Source organism: Diadema antillarum, unplaced genomic scaffold (assembly GCF_040938485.1).
Source record: "Diadema antillarum isolate AM-2024a unplaced genomic scaffold, OU_Dant_1.0 scf00000098, whole genome shotgun sequence".
NCBI classification, from domain to species: Eukaryota; Metazoa; Echinodermata; class Echinoidea; order Diadematoida; family Diadematidae; genus Diadema; species Diadema antillarum.
In genome coordinates this window covers 1,369,751-1,389,610 of record NW_027270987.1, presented here as the reverse complement: position 1 = coordinate 1,389,610, position 19,860 = coordinate 1,369,751, and the positions used below count along the sequence as shown (strand labels likewise).

The following is a 19,860-nucleotide window of genomic DNA, read 5'->3' as shown; positions in this document are numbered from 1 at the left end:
AGACGTAATGATTTCTTCGTATCGAACGTAAACTGCATGTTTACCGTAAACAAGCCATTCAGCTCGGCTCTGATGGCGCATTCGATTCATCGAACTTGCAGTAACCTCTCATAAGCAGGAGCACATGGCGCATTGAAAGTGAAGCCACGTGTTTGCACATCGGCGCTTCCACACACAGCGCGGCATTTTGCGATCATCGTTATAGCAGACTTTCCGATTTCAGTCAGGGGAAAAGGAATTGGAATACTTCGGAAAATACTGATGTTTAAAATCCAATAAAATGAAAAAAGCCTGAAAACAACGCATGATTATGTTTTCATAGTAAACGATGATTGGAAACACGGAACAGAGTATTGCATCCGCTCACAAAGAAGCTCTCTTGAGAAGATGAAAGCATTCCACGTCCACTGCTAGATAGTGGAAGCTTCCATAATCAGCCCAGCAAGTTTTTGGAGGTACATACTTGCACTTGTACACATTCATTGCGAGAAAACAATCAATCAACGCTGAACATTGCGTAGTTTGGCATCTTTATCGTGCTGGTGACAAGCTCGATGCTTCGGCATGTGCCATAACGTTATGTTTAGAGCCTGTAGGCCTCATAAGTCGACGAGTTTAATTCAAAATAGCAAAAAGAGGGAGATTGAAAAAATAAGAATTCTGGTAGAAAAATACGAATTTTGAAGCTGCTGAGTACTAATTTGTGCTTCCAAAGGTTGGCAGCTCTGGTATTTAAAGCCGTTCGCTGTGCACACGTGCGCTTGAGATCGGTTCTCTCCATCACTGCACTCCACGATTTTTTTTTTCCAGCTCCAGAACGCGCGCATGCTATGCTGGCTGGCTGGTCTCCTCTATTATGTGGTTACATTGCGCAATCAATCTAGCAGCACATGAAGCGGGCAGCGAGCAACAGCACGAGAAAAATGTACGGAAGGTGCTCAACGTCCTGTCTACATCACGACGTACCGAGTGCGCTGTACATCACAGCCCAGGCCGCGCCCGCCCGCGCCCATCCAACTACAGTTCAACTGCTTTGTACGTGGGTCATTCCTTCTTGCCGAGCTCGTAGTGTGAAATGCATGCGTTATTACATACGCACTACAGAAGCTACAACTGTACTACAGCTAAGTAGAGGACGCAAGGCCTAATTAGAAATGAGACATCACGATTGGTAGGTGAATTGTCTTTTTTTTTCGGCGGCCGAAAAAATAGTAAAATATCAAGAAAGTCGATGCGGCAACTGAAAATCGATGCGGGCGGGGAGCGGGCTGGGACGAGAATTATGAATTTCTTGGTATTTTCAGCGCCATTTTGAAAATAGTAAATAGTAAAAAAATCGATGCGGCGGCCAAAATCGATGCGCGCGAGGACGAGAAACTGGTTTCTTTTTTTACTTGGCCTAAAGTGTACCGTACCGAACTGAACTGAGCCAAAAGTGGACCACTTCCTAATGTGCTCCATAAGACTACCAAAAGCATACCAGAAGTTGGCATGTGAAAAATGCGCGGAACATGCCTGTATGTCGTACTGTATAAGCTGTTATTGTCGCAAGGATTTAATTTTTGCAAATTTTGCGAATCACGGTTAGACAGACCATGAATTCAACAACGCACACGAAAATATCTCGAACTGACAGTGACGGTCAGTAGTGCATTTCATAATAGAGTGTCAAATCGCAGAAACAACATCTGTTGCTACAAAATGTGTGACCTCCTCTAAATATAACTCTTGAGGTACACTTTCTACACAGAGTGCTGGAACGCTCCAAAACTGGTACAGTATGGTTTGATACGCTTTGGTTCACTTCGCCGTGGTTTGTTTTTGAGCGCCCGCAATCTTGCTCATGCAGTATCTAAAATTGATTAGGTTTGGTCACAATGCTGGTATTATTCATGGTAGAATTGTTGTAGCAGAAAATGCTTAATCAAAGGATGATCATTTTGTTGCAGATTAATCATGTCTCTGTATGATGGCCTGGGGGTCGACACGGGGCCATCCAAGAAGGACAGTGCCTCAAGCGACAAAAAGTCTGATGTTTGTAAGTTCCAGGATGAAATTTTGAGTGCTGAAGTGCTTAAATTTATTTTCATTGTCAAGGGAAAAACAAAATATTGGTATGCACACACACCAAAAACTTCGGATGCTATATGTCCATGGGTGTATGTCAGTGGATTATACTCTGTTTGAAAGATTCCGTGGGAAGTACGTAAAAAGCCAGAGTGCAGCCAGTTTGAAATATTTTTTCCATTTCTTTTTATAATGTTTTGTTTTGATTGTGATTGATCTCATCACTTTCGGTTGCTAATCAAATAAGTAACCATGAGAAAGACTGTAATGTAATCACATATCCTTTTTGGGCCCCTTCCCATGAAAAGTAGATTCTTTTCTCTGACAATATCTGATCAGATTTTCTGAAATCTGATATTGCTTCTTGATCATGGATCACAAGTTGTGAATCGCTTGCTTGATCTATGGAATGAATGTATAAAAGTTGCATTTTAGCATGACAGCTTTTTTTTCCTGCATACCAGTCAGGAGTAATTGTAAGTGACTCTGTTTTAACAGTGTTTGATTTCACTTGTCAATGCAACATTGATAATAATACTAACAGTAAACAACAGTTTCAGCTACAATTGATGATAATACTTGTATCAATAACTGTGACAATGAGAACAACTAATGTAGCATTCTACTTCTTTTCATGTACACTATTAGTATTACACTCTCACTATTTGTACATGCTCAACACTGATTTTTGTTTGGTAATTTCACTTTTGCATTCAATAACTGCCAGCGGGATGGTCGGCGGGGATCAAGATGATGCAGTCCCACCTGCGAATGAAGAAAGCAGCCCTGACAGAGGCCCAGCGCAAAATGAAGCAGCCCTCGCTCCCTCCCGTCGTAGACCTCAAGAAGATGCAGGGCCCGAGTTTGGTACCCGGCCCTGCACTCGTTCCCAGTAACCCGAGTGGTGGGGATGGGGCCAGTACGGGAGGCGTACTGGAGGAGACTGTCAAATACAAGTCAATCACTCACACTCCTCCCAGAGTTCCAGTGGCTGCACCAAAAATAGTAAGTGCTCTAACTTATTTAATTTGTTGGTGGTTATAGTTTAGTAAGTTCATTATATGTGATACTGCTGTAGAGGGAAGCATGATGTCTCCATGTTGTATCAAACATACTCAGTATATGCAATGTCTGGGTATCTATATTGTATGTCTTCACTGGATATTTCTGCCTCATGGAAATTAATCCCATTGTGGTGGGTCAAGTTTACAGCATTTTGTCACATCATGACCACTTTTTCCTCTTAGAATTGCCCTTTATGTAAATGTAGTAAGTGATTCTTTGATACACTGTAGAGCAACTTGACATTCTTTTCATTGAAAGAATCATATTGATTATTGTATGAATACTGAATAGAATTTTATGATGGCAACCATGCGTGCATTTGGCATCATGTGCTCTTATCTTTATTTGATGTATTCAGGCAGCTGCTTACATACCTTCGAGTCACTTGGGGTCAGACGTCGAGAATGAGTACGACCCGGCATACCCGAATGAGTATGAGAAGGTGGCGAAGAAGCTTCGGGAGAAACGCGAACGTGAGAGAGATGAACAGGAGCGCAGAGAGCGGGAGGAACGGTAAGAGTCCTGGGGGAGGCCTGGTCCTGCCCCTCCAACTCCTTTCAAACAGACAATGTCTGGTCAGACTGTGACAGTTGAGTGTGTTGTTGAGAAAAAATATGTCTATGACGTCTTGTCATATAGGAAAGATGACCTGAAGTCTTTTCCTTGTCTAGAAAAAAAAGATGTATCATGATTCATAACCAGCATTGTACCAGGTATGATATATATGTCATTTTTTTTTTTCATTTGCCTTTAGAAAAAACAACAGAATCACATTAAGTGCTGAATTCTGAAGGCAGTTTTGAGATCACTGAGTCACCCAATAGAATTGGACAATCTCTAAGTGTTATTGTGTTGGCGCACATAAGACAGATATGTGCAAAAGGGCAAAAGTTGTTGTCTAGATTTGCAACACCGTTTGTTTGTTTGTTTGTTTTTTTCAGGAGAAGAAGACGGGAAAGGGAGAGGGAAAGGGAACGAGAGAGGGATCGCGAGAGAGATCGTGATCGTCGAGACCGAGATCGTGACAGGGACCGCGACCGAGAGCCGCAGGGATTCTCACGGCGACCGGCGAGTGATGATGAAGATGAAGACAGGGACAGGGAGAGGAGGCGAAACGGTGAGACTCTTATTTATGCCAAGCATGCTGTTTGGAATGCTATGGAAACATACTACACTGTGAATGCCTGCGCCCCTCCCCAGACATACATCCATTCAAATAAAGTGAATTGTTACAAATCATGGTGTCCAATCAGACGTGTACCTCGATACTAGTCAGAAGCAGTTTTTTGTGGGGTTGTGTTGTATTAGCAAAATTTGGAGATCAAACAGTAGCATGTCATCTGTTCCAAGAACACAAACATCTCTGCGATTAGTCTCTCAGTGACCATTAGCATACAGAGATGGAATTCCTTTTAAAGGTGCATAGTCCCGGTAGTGTAGAGGGCGCTGTTGATGATACTGCCGATCACCGTTAGCATTGATACAAAGATTACCGAAGTTGAGCTGTCATCAAGATTAAAGTGCATAAGGGGGTGCTAAGTAATGTTGCCTTCATTGTCTTCTCTGCGCATTGCGCAGTCTGTAGTAATGCCAGGGTGCGTGCATATCTGCTTGTTATTATGACATCACAAAAGAAGTTTGCTAAAGCTGTCATCCCCCTCAGCCGAATCATAAGCCGAACTGTGATCGGACCACTGACTACAGTGGATCGGACTTCTTCGGACTCGCGGAAGTGGGCCAAAGCGTAAGCGCTAAAGAGGAGTAGATAGCGTAGGTCTCTATAGGAAACTTGCGCCGTGCGCCCGCATTTGACTAAAACACCGGGACCATGCACCTTTAATTGTTTGATGCCACAAAGATCAAAGTTAGGCATTCTGATTTATATTGGTGAGAATATAATAATCTTTTTCTTCATGATTTTAGATGATGTTTGCTTCATCTGTCTATGCTAATTCATTTCCCCAGCTGCCAACAGGGCTGCTATTGCTCCACCGAGCTCCCTCATTCAAGAGGATGCACAAGTCAAGGAAGATGAATGTAAGTATTGATATATGAAAAATAGTGTACAACATTGTCTTGTAAACAAGCTGTCACAACATACATTGAGAAAACAAATAAATGACCAATTACCTATTCATACCAGCAATACATATACTTATGTGTTAATAACTTGGCTTTCATGCTTTCTGTTTCTATGTTGGTAGTTGAACAGGTGTATCCGTTGTCGGGCGACTGAACGAGTTGAACTCATAATATTTCAAAGATACTGTAAAAGTGGACATTTTCACGCATTTCGCACAACCAGAAACTAGCGCGAAAATAAAGGCAGACAAATATTTTTGCTTGCCATTATGCTCCAGTAGTTGATGTCTTGATTCTGCGGAATGAAAAACTTGCAAAATTCTTCTTATTCGGCCGAGCACGAAAAATTAGTCTCCTGAAAATATCTACTTTTACAGTATGTTGAATTTCCACTTCTTCAAAGGAGCAGTTGTGGGTCACTACAAGACCATAGACTATTAATCACAAGGTCCTTGGTTCAAGTCTCCTGGCTGCAGCAGTTGTCTACAAGCAGTTTTTCCCCAATTCGAGGCACTTTATCCTAATCACTTAGTACTTTGGAGGGGACTTAAATCTGTTGATCCTGTGGTTGGTTGCTTAGAGGCATTTAATGTTTTCATTGCAGACACACATGGCAGATGAATTCGAAATCCGTTTGATTCAATTCGTGCAGACAGTTTTGATTTAAGTTTTGAGAGATGTTACAGTTCAAATGCTCCTGGTGAAAAAAAATTAGATAACAAAGAAAGAAAAAAAAAGGAAAAACAAGCACTTCAAATGTGACAACCTTCCCTCACAGCTCTAGCGCTGGACACGACTCAACTCTTTCTTCATGGTCATTGTGTAACATTACTGGCTAAAGTTGGCTTAGATTGACTTGACAACTTCAGGGAGACACTGCAGAGTAATCCTAGCTTACTAATAACACACAGGTGATGGATTTATGCTCACTTGAAACTGAAAGGTCACAGGGATGCTGTTGTATTGTTTGATGTTGTCTGGAGATGAAGAAACTGGAACTTTTGATTATTAGCCAAAAAAAACCACACCAAAATCTATTACTTTGAAAATGTGTCAGTGATGTGGTATATTCTTTAATATGTGCTTATTTTTTTTTCTCTCTCTCAGTTGCAGCTCCTCTTCCCCCTCAGAAAGAGAGGCCATATGCAGATATACTAGGTAGAAAGAACCAATCACAAGACGACCCGGAGGGAGCCAAGACCCCACCCCGGGGCAGCGAATTTGCCCCACCCCCAGAGGACTCCTACTCCTCTAAAGATCCCTTTGTCAAGCCTCCAGCGCCAAAGTCAAACTTCCAGATTCCAGCAGGTTTGGGGTGAGCAGGAAAAAACTGATTGACTGTAATCATTTGCAATGTAGGAGTTAGTTGAAGTTTTATATATATGTATATTTTTTCCTGTTAGAGTTGCTGATGGTAGTTTGAATGTTGCTGGAAGTGAGTATTACTATGTGATTTACTATATTCTACTCATGGTAGCATTCAGTGAAAATTAGTCGTATGTGCAAAAAGAGGCAACATCTTTGGGATATTAAACAGATTTCTGTGTTATTTTTCTTCACTAAACTTACAATGCATACTTATCATATTGCATAAATTGTTATTGTCTTTTTATTCATCAGATACAAATGTATGCATGAAAGTTTTGTATATGATGAATCTTGCTTCTTATCTTTGCCTATGCTAGGGCTGATTCGGTGGCAGCCAAGATTATGGCAAAATATGGCTTCAAGGAAGGGGCAGGGCTGGGCAAGTCGGAGCAGGGTATCAGCACTGCCCTGCTGGTTGAGAAGACTAGCAGAAGAGGAGGCAAGATCATTAACAAGGACAAAGAAGCACAAGGTATGTGATGTCAGTCGTGTAAGCACAAAGCATTATATACATTCCATCAGCAGGGGCTGGGTAAAGGTGGTACGATAAGCTTATACACTGAACTGCCAGCAAGTATGTTTTGTCTTCATTCAAAATAAATTGTGGTTTTGAAACTAATTTTGATTCTTAATGTTTGATATGTGCAATGTCTCAATTTAATGGCAAAATGTGTGTGTTGTTTTCTGTGTATTAGTGTGGTGGGTTGTTGATTTTATGTTTCAGAAATAAGCAGCTTTGCATGAAGCATTTCCAAATGTATTTTGCCATTTGTATATAGGTAGATAGTAAATAGATAGATTGACAGACAGACAGATAGATAACTCAATACAGTGAAACCCCGTTATAACGAGTTCGGTTATAACGAGGAACCGCTTATAACGAGGTGATCGCGTCGGTCCCGTTTTCCTTTGCGTGTAAACCTATGGCAGAAACGAATCGGTTATAACGAGTTCGGTTAACACGAGATTCCGGTTATAACGAGGACAATTTCGGTAAATCATGATAAAGAAAAACATAAGCAATTTGATCGGATATAACGAGGTTCCATTTCTTGACCAAATTGCCGCTTTCAAACACGCGACAAACGAAACATTGAAAACCGAATTCACGCTATCCACGTCTTTTCCCGTTTTGCAGAGAACCGTTCCTTCCATGTTTTCTTCTTAATCACGCGATAAGACACAGGAATACGTTCCGATGTTCCTACTAAATTATTAAACATAATCATTCGATTTTCTTTTTCGCGAGAAATGCGTGCGTGATATGAGGTCAGACCACAGCGCAACGAGAAAAAAAAAAATAGATAACGCATTCAAAAACTTTCATGTAGCGACAATATTGTGACCAAAAATGGACAATTGGAATGCATGTGCAACTCATCATCATATTATCCTTTCCAATTTTGGTTCCGACTTTCAGTTCTTTTGCTGGTTTTGAGCAAATATGAGTTTGGATGATTAAAGCCGAAATGATAAAATCATCGCCCCGATCCCGCCCTCGATATAGCGTTAAAATAGTTGAGTAACGCATGTTAACCTACTTAATCGGTGTTCAGAAGAAGAAACAAACGCATTTATTAGTTTGAATGTATCTGGATTTGTTCATTATCATTTAACAAATGATAATTTAAATATGAGTGTGTATGATCAAAGCAGAAATGATTAGTGAAATCATCGCAATCCCGCCGGGTGACAGTAGAGTAAAAATAGTTGAATAACGCATGTTAGGCTACTTAATCGGTGTTCAGAAAAAGAAACAAACGCATGTATTAGTTTGAATAGATCTGGATTTGTTCATTATCATTTAACGAATGATAATTCAAATATGAGTGTGTATGATTATAAAGCCGAAATAATTAATGAAATCATCGCGATCTCGCCGGGTGACAGTAAAGCGTAAATGTAGTTGAATAACGCATGTTAACTATACTTAATCGGTGCTCAGAAAAAGAAACAAATGCATTCAACAGTTCAAGAACGGATGTACAAAACGCGAAGAGATTTTCGGAAGAAAATAAAGAACGCATTTTTAATCCCTTCGAGTGCAACGATCATACATTGTATAAAATTACAGCCAAATGATTCATGAAATTATCGAATTCCCGCTGGGCGCCAACAGCGTAAAATACCTCCGAAGTTAGCGGTAAACAACGCACATATGTTAACTCTGAAATCATTGCGATCTCCCCAGGTGACAGTAGCGTAAAAAAAGTTGAATGACGCATGTTAACCTAAATCAGAAAAAGAAACAAACGCATTTGTTAGTTTGAATAGATCTGGGTTTGTTCATAATCACAATTTTAACATTGCATTTCACAATGGTGATTTTTTGTTTCTTTCAGAATGGTCTATCATAGGTACAGATTTGCGTAAAAAGGATGACAACGTCCCACATTCAATCCTGTCACATATTTTTCAAGAACGGTCGTACAAAACGCGAAGAGATTTTCGGAAGAAAATAAAGAACGCATTTTTAATCCATTTGGGCGCAACGATCATACATTGAACAAGATTACAGCCGAAATGATTCATGAAATCATCGCATTCCTGCTGGGCACAAACAGCGTAAAAATACCTAGCAAGTTACGGTAAACAAGGCCTGCATGTTCATACTCTATATATTTGCGCTGGTGCATGTTTAGAAAAAGCTTAACAAACAAGAATTACAATAATGAATTAACTTATCATTTCAGCCCCTATTTTCTTCGTCTAATTCACAAATAATTTCCCTTTATTCTCTCAATAATACCGCTCAATAATTGTGCAATAACAACGCAAAGGATATGTTCTTAAGTTTCAGTGATGGGTATATGACGTCATGCTTATGTTTTTCTTTGTTTTTGATGCGTACGGTTATAACGAGGTACTGGTTATAACGAGGTAATATCGCCGGTCCCACGGACCTCGTTATAACGGGGTTTCACTGTATATAGATAGCACTTTCAGATAGGGAAATGATCAATGGATGGTAAAAAGATGTTTGTGAGCAATTGTATGTTGTGACAATGAACTGATTCCTTAATGTAGCAGCTTTATTTTTGTGAATTCAAACTTTTCCGTAAACCACACAAAATACCCTCCTCTTGAGAACCCTATGTTTTAGTTTTTGACTTTCTGATGAAATAATTGTATTCTGCAATGCCGTAAGTAATATGCCCTTTTGTATTTACTTATTCAATACTCTGTTTCTGATGGACATTGCTTTTCGATTTGATCTCTCCTCTTTTGTTTGTCACAAAATAATGAAAAGTTTTTAATGCATGATTACAAAGGTTCATAAAGGGTTCCAGTACCTTGGCATTGGGTGGAGAATAGTCTTCATGCACAAGTATTTGATTATATGTTTGTTAATGAGTATATGCAGGATACTACCAAGTAAAGATAGATAGACATATATTATCCTGATGTCAACAGCTCATCAAAGCTGGAGCATGACAGTGCAGAGCTTCTGTAATTCAGGACTAATCGATGCAATCTTCTGTGATGAATGTATCTTGTTTTTCAGGCGAGCAAGTTACCATGCCACCACCAGCCATGCCTCCACCCGTGATGCCACCCCCTCCTGCCCCCAAGGGTGGTCCGCCCACCATCTCAAACATCTTGAAGAACCCTACCAAGATCCTTCTCCTCACAGTGAGTCACACACGGCAAGCCATCACTCTGTCAGTCATGGCTTAGTTAACCCTATTCTAACTTGGGGGGGGGGGTCAAATTGACCCCCCTCGACATTTTGCACGATTCCGCAACGCACAAAGATTTTGCCGCGTCATTTCATGATTTTTTTCATTTAAGTCTCCTGCATATTTTGAGACCAAATGTCCGACGTCCGGGTACAGTTCTGAAGTTACGTAATGTTTTGCATATGCATGTCAACCCGAAAACAGCTCAAATTCATGATATCATGTGCAAATCCAATGCAAATTGTGTTTTTTTGTTGAATTGATATAAATTAGATTATTTCAACTTTAAACCATTGAAATTACTCAGTTCTAATGTAGAAAAGGTTTAAAAAGTGCCTGCAACAAATTTTGGCCAAAAAACAATAGAAAACAAAAGGTCTAAAAAACAATAAAATACATAAGAAATTAACAAAACAATAAAAAACAAAAGAAATTGATTTTTATTGTGCTATTTTTTAAGAAGAAAATTGTTCGATGTGTCTTGAGGAACTCGTGACACAAAAATTTAACAATCCTTCAGTCTTTTCAATGGAGTTATAGGTGAAAGTATGATTTCATGCGTAAATTTGCATAACTAATCTACTAGAAATAGAAAGCCATTATTTTTCTATTGTATGACCACGTAATCTTGTAGTTGACATCCGGCTCTATCTTCAGGCAAAATTTTGTGGCAATTGCGCTATCGGCGGCCGAGATCTGAAGGGGGGGGGGGGGGTGTCAAATTGACTCCCCCCAGTAAAAAATTGGTCTCAAATAGCCCAGTTAGAATAGGGTTAATGCCCCAATTATGTTGCAGCCGAAGGGTTTGACTGTCCTGAGTTATGTTGAGAGCTGCTTCAAAAAACATTTTGCTCATCCATTGGTACTGTCCATGCATCTGTTCAAAAATCTAGAGAAAATGTTTCTGCAAACATGTGATGTCAGATACCTTTCATTTGGGCACCAGATGAAGAGCTGTGTGAGGAGCAAATCTGTTTATGACTATTCCTCATTGTTACTGCAGAACATGGTTGGACCTGGTGAAGTTGATGACGACCTGCAGCCGGAGACGGCAGAGGAGTGTTCAAAGTACGGAGATGTTGTCAAGGTTCTCATCTATGAGGTAGGACCGTCATTTTGTGGACAAATGTTATGAAGGGACAATGTGTGTGGGAGCCTCCTGGGAAACAGAGAGTAAACTATCCCAGAAAGACTGGTGCTGATCTCAAGGTACCCCAACAACAGTTCACCCATGAAAGAGGTAATAGGGCAGCCTTGTAGCTGACCCAAGGGAGGTGGGTATGCCTTGGCCAGACACAGATTTTTTGCTGATTGCATTCATTGAAAAATCTGATCACTCACCAGCCACTGTTCAGTGTTTCATATGCCTTTGCATTTGCTTATGCTGTTCCTGTTCAATATGAGATTACCTAGACTGCTGATTTTACCTTGTTGTAACCAGTACCTTGTTATAAACATACTGAAAAGAGACCAGCTAAATACATTAATGGAAAATTAGGACCTCTAAAATTCTCCTTGTTGAATGGAGTTCCTCTATGTTAACAGCTCCTCCTCTTCGAGGAACCCATTATAACAGGGTTTTCCTTGTATATAAGATACAAAGATGTTAGAGAAACATGTTGTCAACTTTAAACTGTGAGGAAGTGTATTATATTCTGCAAGTTGTGCTTATCGGATGATAGTAGCTGTACTTGAGATAAACTGGTGATATTTGAGGGATGGGAGGAAATTTAGGGAGGGGTAGCAAAAATGAATAAGCAGTTCTGTGACTGGAACGTGTATGATATTTGTCTCTGTCCTACATACAGTCTGAGGGTGAGGTATGACAAAATGGACAGATTTATTACCTATAATTAGGTAATTAATTAAACAATTATACTCGTTATGCCTACCAAACTCGAGTATCTCGGTATTTCTTTTGTCAATTATTGTTTGTATTTCTTATGTTTTCTATTGTTTTACGGTTTTTTGTATTCAGAACAATTAATTTCAACTTCAGATTAGATTTTATTAGCTAAAAAACAGACTTTGCAAGAAAAACAAAAGAAACATTTTAGAATCTTGCAAAACCTCACTCATTTTACACATAAACACATACAAATACGCATTTTTGAATGACCGTAAAATGTTACGTAATACCATAACCATTGCAGGTATATATGCAAGTTAGGTGTCAAAAGATGCGTAAGACTCGAAAGAAAAAAGTCATTAAGTTTCGCGGTGAGATCTTATAAATTCTGGAAATTATCGCAAAATTTCTCCCCCCCCCCCAGTCTTTTTAGGGTTAAACGTTGACCCCGTTTCCTCAAGGATATTTCTCTAAGCACCTAATTTGTGCTACAAAGTCATACCTTTCATTGTAAATATTTACCTATTACTCATTTACTGTTATCTGTTGGGCCAGAAACTGCTTGACTTGTGACATCACCACAATGCATGAGGGGAAAAAAGAATTTAAGCTGATTTATTGACATATTGAGATAAAGAAGTAACTAATGTGATTTGGCAATGACCTTTGTTATAACATTTTGGAAGTGGTATAATCTATTTAATGCCCGCATGAAATCTAGCGTCAAGCTTTGGTGTCTTTGAAGGTACAAAGTCATACTATGGCACGTGTGAAGTTCATCTTTACATCTTAGGTGTCTCTGCATGCCACAGAAATTGTTGCATTGTAAATGTTTTGACTGTTGGCCTCATGACATACAACTTGTATGACTTACATGGTACCTATAGTGTCAATGACTGACTGTAGTAATCGCTATTTTAATATGGTAGCTTGCTTTGTTCTGTTCATATAATCTAGAACTGCAATTGGTACGCTTGTGGGTGGTATATGTTTGTTGCTTGTGTCATCTGAGGCACCGGTTGACTTTTATTCAGTCTAGCAGAGTCTCTTGATCAATTTCAGTAAACATTTTGTGATTATTGGAATTTGCTTTCGTTAAATTTAATCTAATAAAAAGATCAGTTGAAATAGTATCATAAATCAGGGCAATTGGCATGGTGTGGCAAAGCAGGGGCGGATCCAGGAATTTTGTAAAGGGGGCGCAAAGAATATTTTTGGTGCTACTTCCAGGTTTCATCTATTTTTTTCTTATTTCTTTTGTTTTAACAAAAAAATAAAGAGTGTGCCCCCCTCTGGATCCGCCACTGCAAAGTATAAAGATACCAGCTTCATGAAATTTTCATCTTACAATCATCAGTATCACTAGAGAATGACTGCAACTTTATCTAATACTTGCCACAACCATTTATCACTGGTGTAGAGAACATCAAGATCATGAGCACATCTGTTTACCTTAACCCTAAAAGGGCCAGGCTTTTTTGGCTTGATGCTAAGACCGGGGATGGATTCCGCCCCCCCCCCCCCCCTCTCCTGAGATCTCGGCCATCGATGGTGCGATCACGATGAAATTTTGCATGCGTGAGACCCACATTATAATCTACAAGATTGTGTCATAAGATTTTTTGAAACTATCAATTTCTAATTTTAATTAATTAATTATGCAAATTAAGCTCAAGATCATATTTTAGCCTAATTAAAAGCATTGATTCTAATTTTTGATCTGTAAATCTGTTTTAGCGTATTCAACAATTGTACATCACAAAAACTTCCAAAACTTCAATTCTATTTTATTGTTTTCAGAGTTTCTCATGTATTTCCATTGTTTTTCAACTTTTGTTTTTTCTTTGTTTTTTCATTGGAAATTGTCACTAACTACTTTTCTACCATAATTAGCACAAAATTATTCAATGAAAGTGATTAATTGTAAAACTAATCAGGTTTTTATGACTTTCGTGACAGAGCACTGTTTTCCATAGGAAATGTACACAAAATCACCAAATTGTGCCCGTTTTGGGGCGACATTCCGTTACAAAAATGGGCGTGGCTTCGCAAAAGTATGCGCGGACGTTGCAAATTTGGTCTCAAAAGTTGCGCGAGACTTGAACAAACAAAGTCAGGAAGCCTCGCGACGAGGCCTTCTCGCATTACAGAATTATAGCGCGAAACATATTTTAGCCTAATTAAAAGCATTGATTCTAATTTTTGATCTGTAAATCTGTTTTAGCATATTCAACAATTGTACATCACAAAAACTTCCAAAACTTCAATTCTATTTTATTGTTTCAGAATTTCTCATGTATTTCCGTTGTTTTTCAACTTTTGTTTTTTCTTTGTTTTTTCATTGGAAATTGTCACTAACTACTTTTCTACCATAATTAGCACAAAATTAATCAATGAAAGTGATTAATTGTAAAACTAATCAGGTTTTTATGACTTTCATGACAGAGCACTGTTTTCCATAGGAAATGTACACAAAATCACCAAATTGTGCCCGTTTTGGGGCGACATTCCGTTCCAAAAATGGGCGTGGCTTCGCAAAAGTATGCGCGGACGTTGCAAATTTGGTCTCAAAAGTTGCGCGAGACTTGAACAAACAAAGTCAGGAAGCCTCGCGACGAGGCCTTCTCGCATTACAGAATTATAGCGCGAAACATATTTTAGCCTAATTAAAAGCATTGATTCTAATTTTTGATCTGTAAATCTGTTTTAGCATATTCAACAATTGTACATCACAAAAACTTCCAAAACTTCAATTCTATTTTATTGTTTCAGAATTTCTCATGTATTTCCATTGTTTTTCAACTTTTGTTTTTTCTTTGTTTTTTCATTGGAAATTGTCACTAACTACTTTTCTACCATAATTAGCACAAAATTAATCAATGAAAGTGATTAATTGTAAAACTAATCAGGTTTTTATGACTTTCATGACAGAGCACTGTTTTCCATAGGAAATGTACACAAAATCACCAAATTGTGCCCGTTTTGGGGCGACATTCCGTTCCAAAAATGGGCGTGGCTTCGCAAAAGTATGCGCGGACGTTGCAAATTTGGTCTCAAAAGTTGCGCGAGACTTGAACAAACAAAGTCAGGAAGCCTCGCGACGAGGCCTTCTCGCATTACAGAATTATAGCGCGAAACATCAAGGGGGGGCGGGCCTTCTAGGGTTCAAGTATATTATAATGAAACTTCCGTTAATTAAACTTGTGAGAAATTCAATACCTCTCAGGCTGTCATTATATTTGTTGGATGTGTTATTTTCCATTTATATATATTGGTAGTTTTTAGGGTTTGTTGGGATCTGGGCCCCTCTAATACAGAGGCTCTTCATGTGCACATATTTGCCCTTTGCACAAAAGGATCCGAGAAATTTTGCAGTATTCGTTAAGCCGCTTGGGAACAGATTTTTTCATCTTTGAAGTTCAGCTTGGGTGAAAGATTTAATTGCACTTTGTAATTTTCTCTGTCCTTGTACCAGGATCCTCTCAAACCACCTACGGAGGCCGTCAGGATATTTGTAGAATTCACCCGTATGGAAGCTGCAGTAAAAGGTAAAACCACTGGAATGTTCTCATTGTAGTATGAATGGTGACTTCTGCCAGTACACTGTAAAAGAAATGTTCTGTAAAGCCAGAAACATTCACAAAATTGGAGCCAATGGTCTTTTTCACGGCATGACACTTTCGCAAATTGCAGACCATGAAAAAATTTCAAGTACTGGATTGTACAGACAAAACTTTTGCAAGCATTTTACTCTTGGGAATCACAGCTCCTTGCAAAATTTACAGAAGTTTCATGCATGCCAAATTTTTGGTTTTACAGTTACTGAAGATAACCAAGGTTGATTTATATAGTCTATGACACATTAGTGTGAAATGCTGCAAGAGGTTAAGTTCTGAACAGGTTCTGTGGATACCAAGTTATTAGTGGCCGCCAGTTCTATTTGACTTGTTTTTACACTCATTGTTTTGGGCAGAGAAGGGATGGAATTTCAGTGAATATCAAGAAAAAACGTGGTCAGGCAATCTATCATTGAGAAACAGAAATGCAGAATAATCTGTTTTGTTAAACTTTTCGAGAGGTTACTTTGGTGGGAAAATTGCAATTTGATCGGGGATTTCTGTCAAAGAATGTCCTGACTGTATGCGAGTGATTGCTTATCAATCAATATGAATTTGCAGTTCTTGCAAAATGAGAAAATGTCTTAAAATTTCCTTAAATGGTACCAGAAACTTCCATCTGGTCTCATTCAAAATAATCATGTGGTATCAAATATGGCAGATGCCGTAGCTGAAATGCAGGGACATTAGATTAATTTTTTTATTAGATGAATATAAAATGTTATGGATAGGATATTTGCAAAAACAGATGTGCTAAGCTGCAGTCAGTCAGATAGAAATATGATAGCCATTCAGGGCTCTTTTACAGTGTATTTATATTTTCTGATAGCAGAGTCCCCTCAGCAGTTTCGAGTGTTTCTGATGAGCAGTTCTTGGAACTACTACATCTTTATTGCAAATATGCAGCCATTGGTAATATTTGAATCGATATGTCATAATTGATAATTGACAGTTCTTATATAGCGCATAACACAAAGTGATAATGTCCCTCTGCGCTCAATTTATGTTGAGCTAAATTAATTGTTTCCATTTCCTATTTTCTTGTCTCTCCAGCTGTCGTAGACTTGAATGGACGCTTCTTCGGTGGACGTGTTGTAAACGCCTCTTTCTACGATCCCGACAAGTTTCAGAAATTTGAACTAACATGGTGAGGGGTAGACACTAAGTGACATGTATGTTGATCCTTGTGGAAATATGCAAACTCCAGGAAGAATTTGTGAAGTGGGAATGCACCTGACTAGAGTGGATGACACAGTGACTACCTTCTGTACACTTGTAAGATACTTGGAGCATTCTCTGTGGTGTTGAAGCAGCTATTAATCATACACTCATCACGCGATTTGGAGATCTCCAATAGAGGAAGCATGCAGTGTGAACGTGCCCAGTAGTGAGCCGGCCAGAGGCTAGTTCCACGAGGACATTGACAGAAGTATGTGTCACTGATTTGGCGGAAAAATACATTGATGGATACAGAAACTCACTGCTGTTCATTAATGTGAAAAATTGAAATGCCAATAAGGAATATGATACTCCTGCTGCGTGGATTATTTCACGTGCGTTTCAATTCAGGGAAGATCATGACTGCATCGTGATTATATTGAATTACACATAAAAATTATATGTTTGTACATGTATTGTATGGTCACATTTATCTCGGTGTTATCAAGCATTAGAGCATGTACGTGTATGTGAACAGTGAAAATCTGGTATAAAGACTCCATGGAACATGGCAATTTTATTCATTCTATCAGGTACATGTATATGGTTACATCAGTAGCCAAATATAATAAAGAGAGCAGTGTACTCGTTTTATTTGGACAATGAAAGTATGTTATTCAATCAGATTATCTCGAGATATTGAGTTTTAATAAGCCAGTTTGGGGTTCCATGTTGCACGTGAGCAGAAAAAAGGGGGAAAAAAAAAGAAGGTAATTTGTACCAACAGGGCATGCTGGTTTTTTAGTTCACCCAGATAATTATCTGGGATGTAATGATTATCTGTTAATCCTTATGAATGGTGCTTGCCAGCACAACCACTTAACAGCAAAAGTTTTATTTGGCATTATCAATAGAAAGTGAGTGTTAATACTTGATACATTCAATGCAGAATAATGAAATGGATGCTTTCCCAGGTATTCACTGATGAACTACTCTGGTCATCAGGTCAATGCAAGTTCATCCTTTGTTTGAAATTGATTGATGAATTCCATAAATTGTTAGGTTGGGCAAGCTTATGCCTTATGTTGCTTTGAAAATGAGTGAAGTGCTTAACCAGCTGGGGGGAAAAAAAAAGAAAAAAAAAGGTCACTTGTACCCATGTGCACATCAGCTAACCCCAAACGGGCTTATTGTAAAATCAAGGCTCCCAAAAAATTTACTTTGTAAAAATTTACTTTGTCTGCAGGTATGCTCTTCTTCAGCTAATCCTAATGAGACTGAAATTACCATAACCGGGTGTAGGTACCTAGCAGAGAGTTGAATTACAGTGTATTGCTTATTTACCAAGAAGCTTTTAGCATGTGTACAAAACTGAGAAATCTTGAACAAAATTTTCTTCTTCAGGCCTGTTAAGAATTGATATTAATAATTGAAAAATGAAATATTTGCAGCAAACTGCCTGTATTCTGTATTGTGAAGGTTGTCTTTGTGAGATCTAAAACAATTACAACTTGTAAGCCCCTGTGATATTTCTACACTGTGGTTCCCTTGTACAGTGCAGATGTAAATAAATGTGATCTACTCATAGTGAAGAACTTCTCTCGTATGTTTATTCAGTGAAATGGTGTATCATGTATCTGTGATGATGAATGTTGCTCTATCAACATCAACCTTGCATGATGGTACAGTACACTCCCGTTACAACGCACACAGTTGTAACCACACCTCTTTTACAACGAAGTAAAAAATTCAGGTCCCAAACTTAATATCTATATCCTTATATGCTTTATTTGTTCGGCTGTAATGAAATTTCAATTAAAAAAAAAAAAAAAAATGACCGCCAGTCCCGAGGACTTCATTTAAACGGGAGTGACCTGTACTGTAACAGACATTCAAAGTTGCCTCATCCTTGCTGCAGTCACGTGGTGTCATCTGACACAGTGTGAAGCGATCCCACATGAACAGGGACGATCCCTTCTCCTCAAAGTGGTGCCCAAGTTGTCTCTTATCCTATGTGACATACCGTTGCACAGCATACTGTGCATGTTTTTCTTGTGTGTCAGTGTCATTGTGCACCCTTCATCTGTGAAGTTACTTTCCGATGAAAGGAGTCGGGAATTATCTCTTCTCATATGCTTAACAAGAAATCTAGCAGATTTTTTCCACCATTAGTGAACAGATAAAGTCAGCAAAATGTGATACATGTCTTTTTTTTTCACAACAAAATAGTCATATATTGGAAGTCATCCATCTGTAGGATACTACAACATTGTACTACATTTGTACTAGGCAGTAGAGTAAAACGTTCAGTGTCCTTCACTGTTCCCTTCAGGCCTCTGAACAAACGAACCTTCAATAAACAAGTATATTGTACAGTATTCCGAATAACAGAGTAAGAAGTTTCTTTTTTTTTTCTTATACAATATTAAAATGAGAATTGTGCAAATTATTTATGCATGTACCAGGTATGTTGTATGAAGTATGTGTGTATGTATGTGTGCATGTATGTGTGCACGCATGTATGTATGCCATGTACACAGTACATAGAGTTGATAATGCAAACCTCAGTCTGACCACATTATCAGAGATATCCTTCAAAAGCATGAGTTTTGAAAATCAATTGAATAAGACCAGATGTTGACATTTAAGTACACAACTATAAGTGTTTGTATAGGAGTACAATTACTTAACATTACCATCACTGCGTATCTATTTTGTGTGCTCTTTATGTACTTCATGACAATGTCAATTAAACAGAAAGTACTTTGTCAGCTACATGTATTATGCAATCTATCGACATAAAATTCTGTAACAATCACACATGCGTTGAGATGAGGTTACAATTCCAATCAGGTGAAATAATAAGTGAAGTCATGTACAGTCCGACTTTGATTATATTTTGATATCCTGAAATAATGAAGAGTAACAAACCACTTGTCATCACAACACAGATCATTTCGCATTTAAGACCAGT

At 38.6% G+C, this 19,860-nt stretch overlaps 1 protein-coding gene across 1 annotated transcript; it reads left to right on the top strand.

Annotated features, from left to right (window-relative positions):
- Positions 1-1,953: 1,953 nt before the first annotated feature.
- Positions 1,954-18,444, top strand: LOC139718623 (splicing factor 45-like). Its single transcript, XM_071630082.1, has 11 exons — positions 1,954-2,038; positions 2,795-3,072; positions 3,491-3,645; positions 4,074-4,249; positions 5,098-5,169; positions 6,322-6,529; positions 6,900-7,054; positions 10,088-10,215; positions 11,266-11,364; positions 15,587-15,659; positions 16,782-18,444. Exons 1-11 carry the CDS (start codon positions 1,957-1,959, stop codon positions 16,877-16,879), a joined length of 1,524 nt encoding a protein of 507 aa, XP_071486183.1. The 5' UTR covers positions 1,954-1,956; the 3' UTR covers positions 16,880-18,444.
- Positions 18,445-19,860: the final 1,416 nt, after the last annotated feature.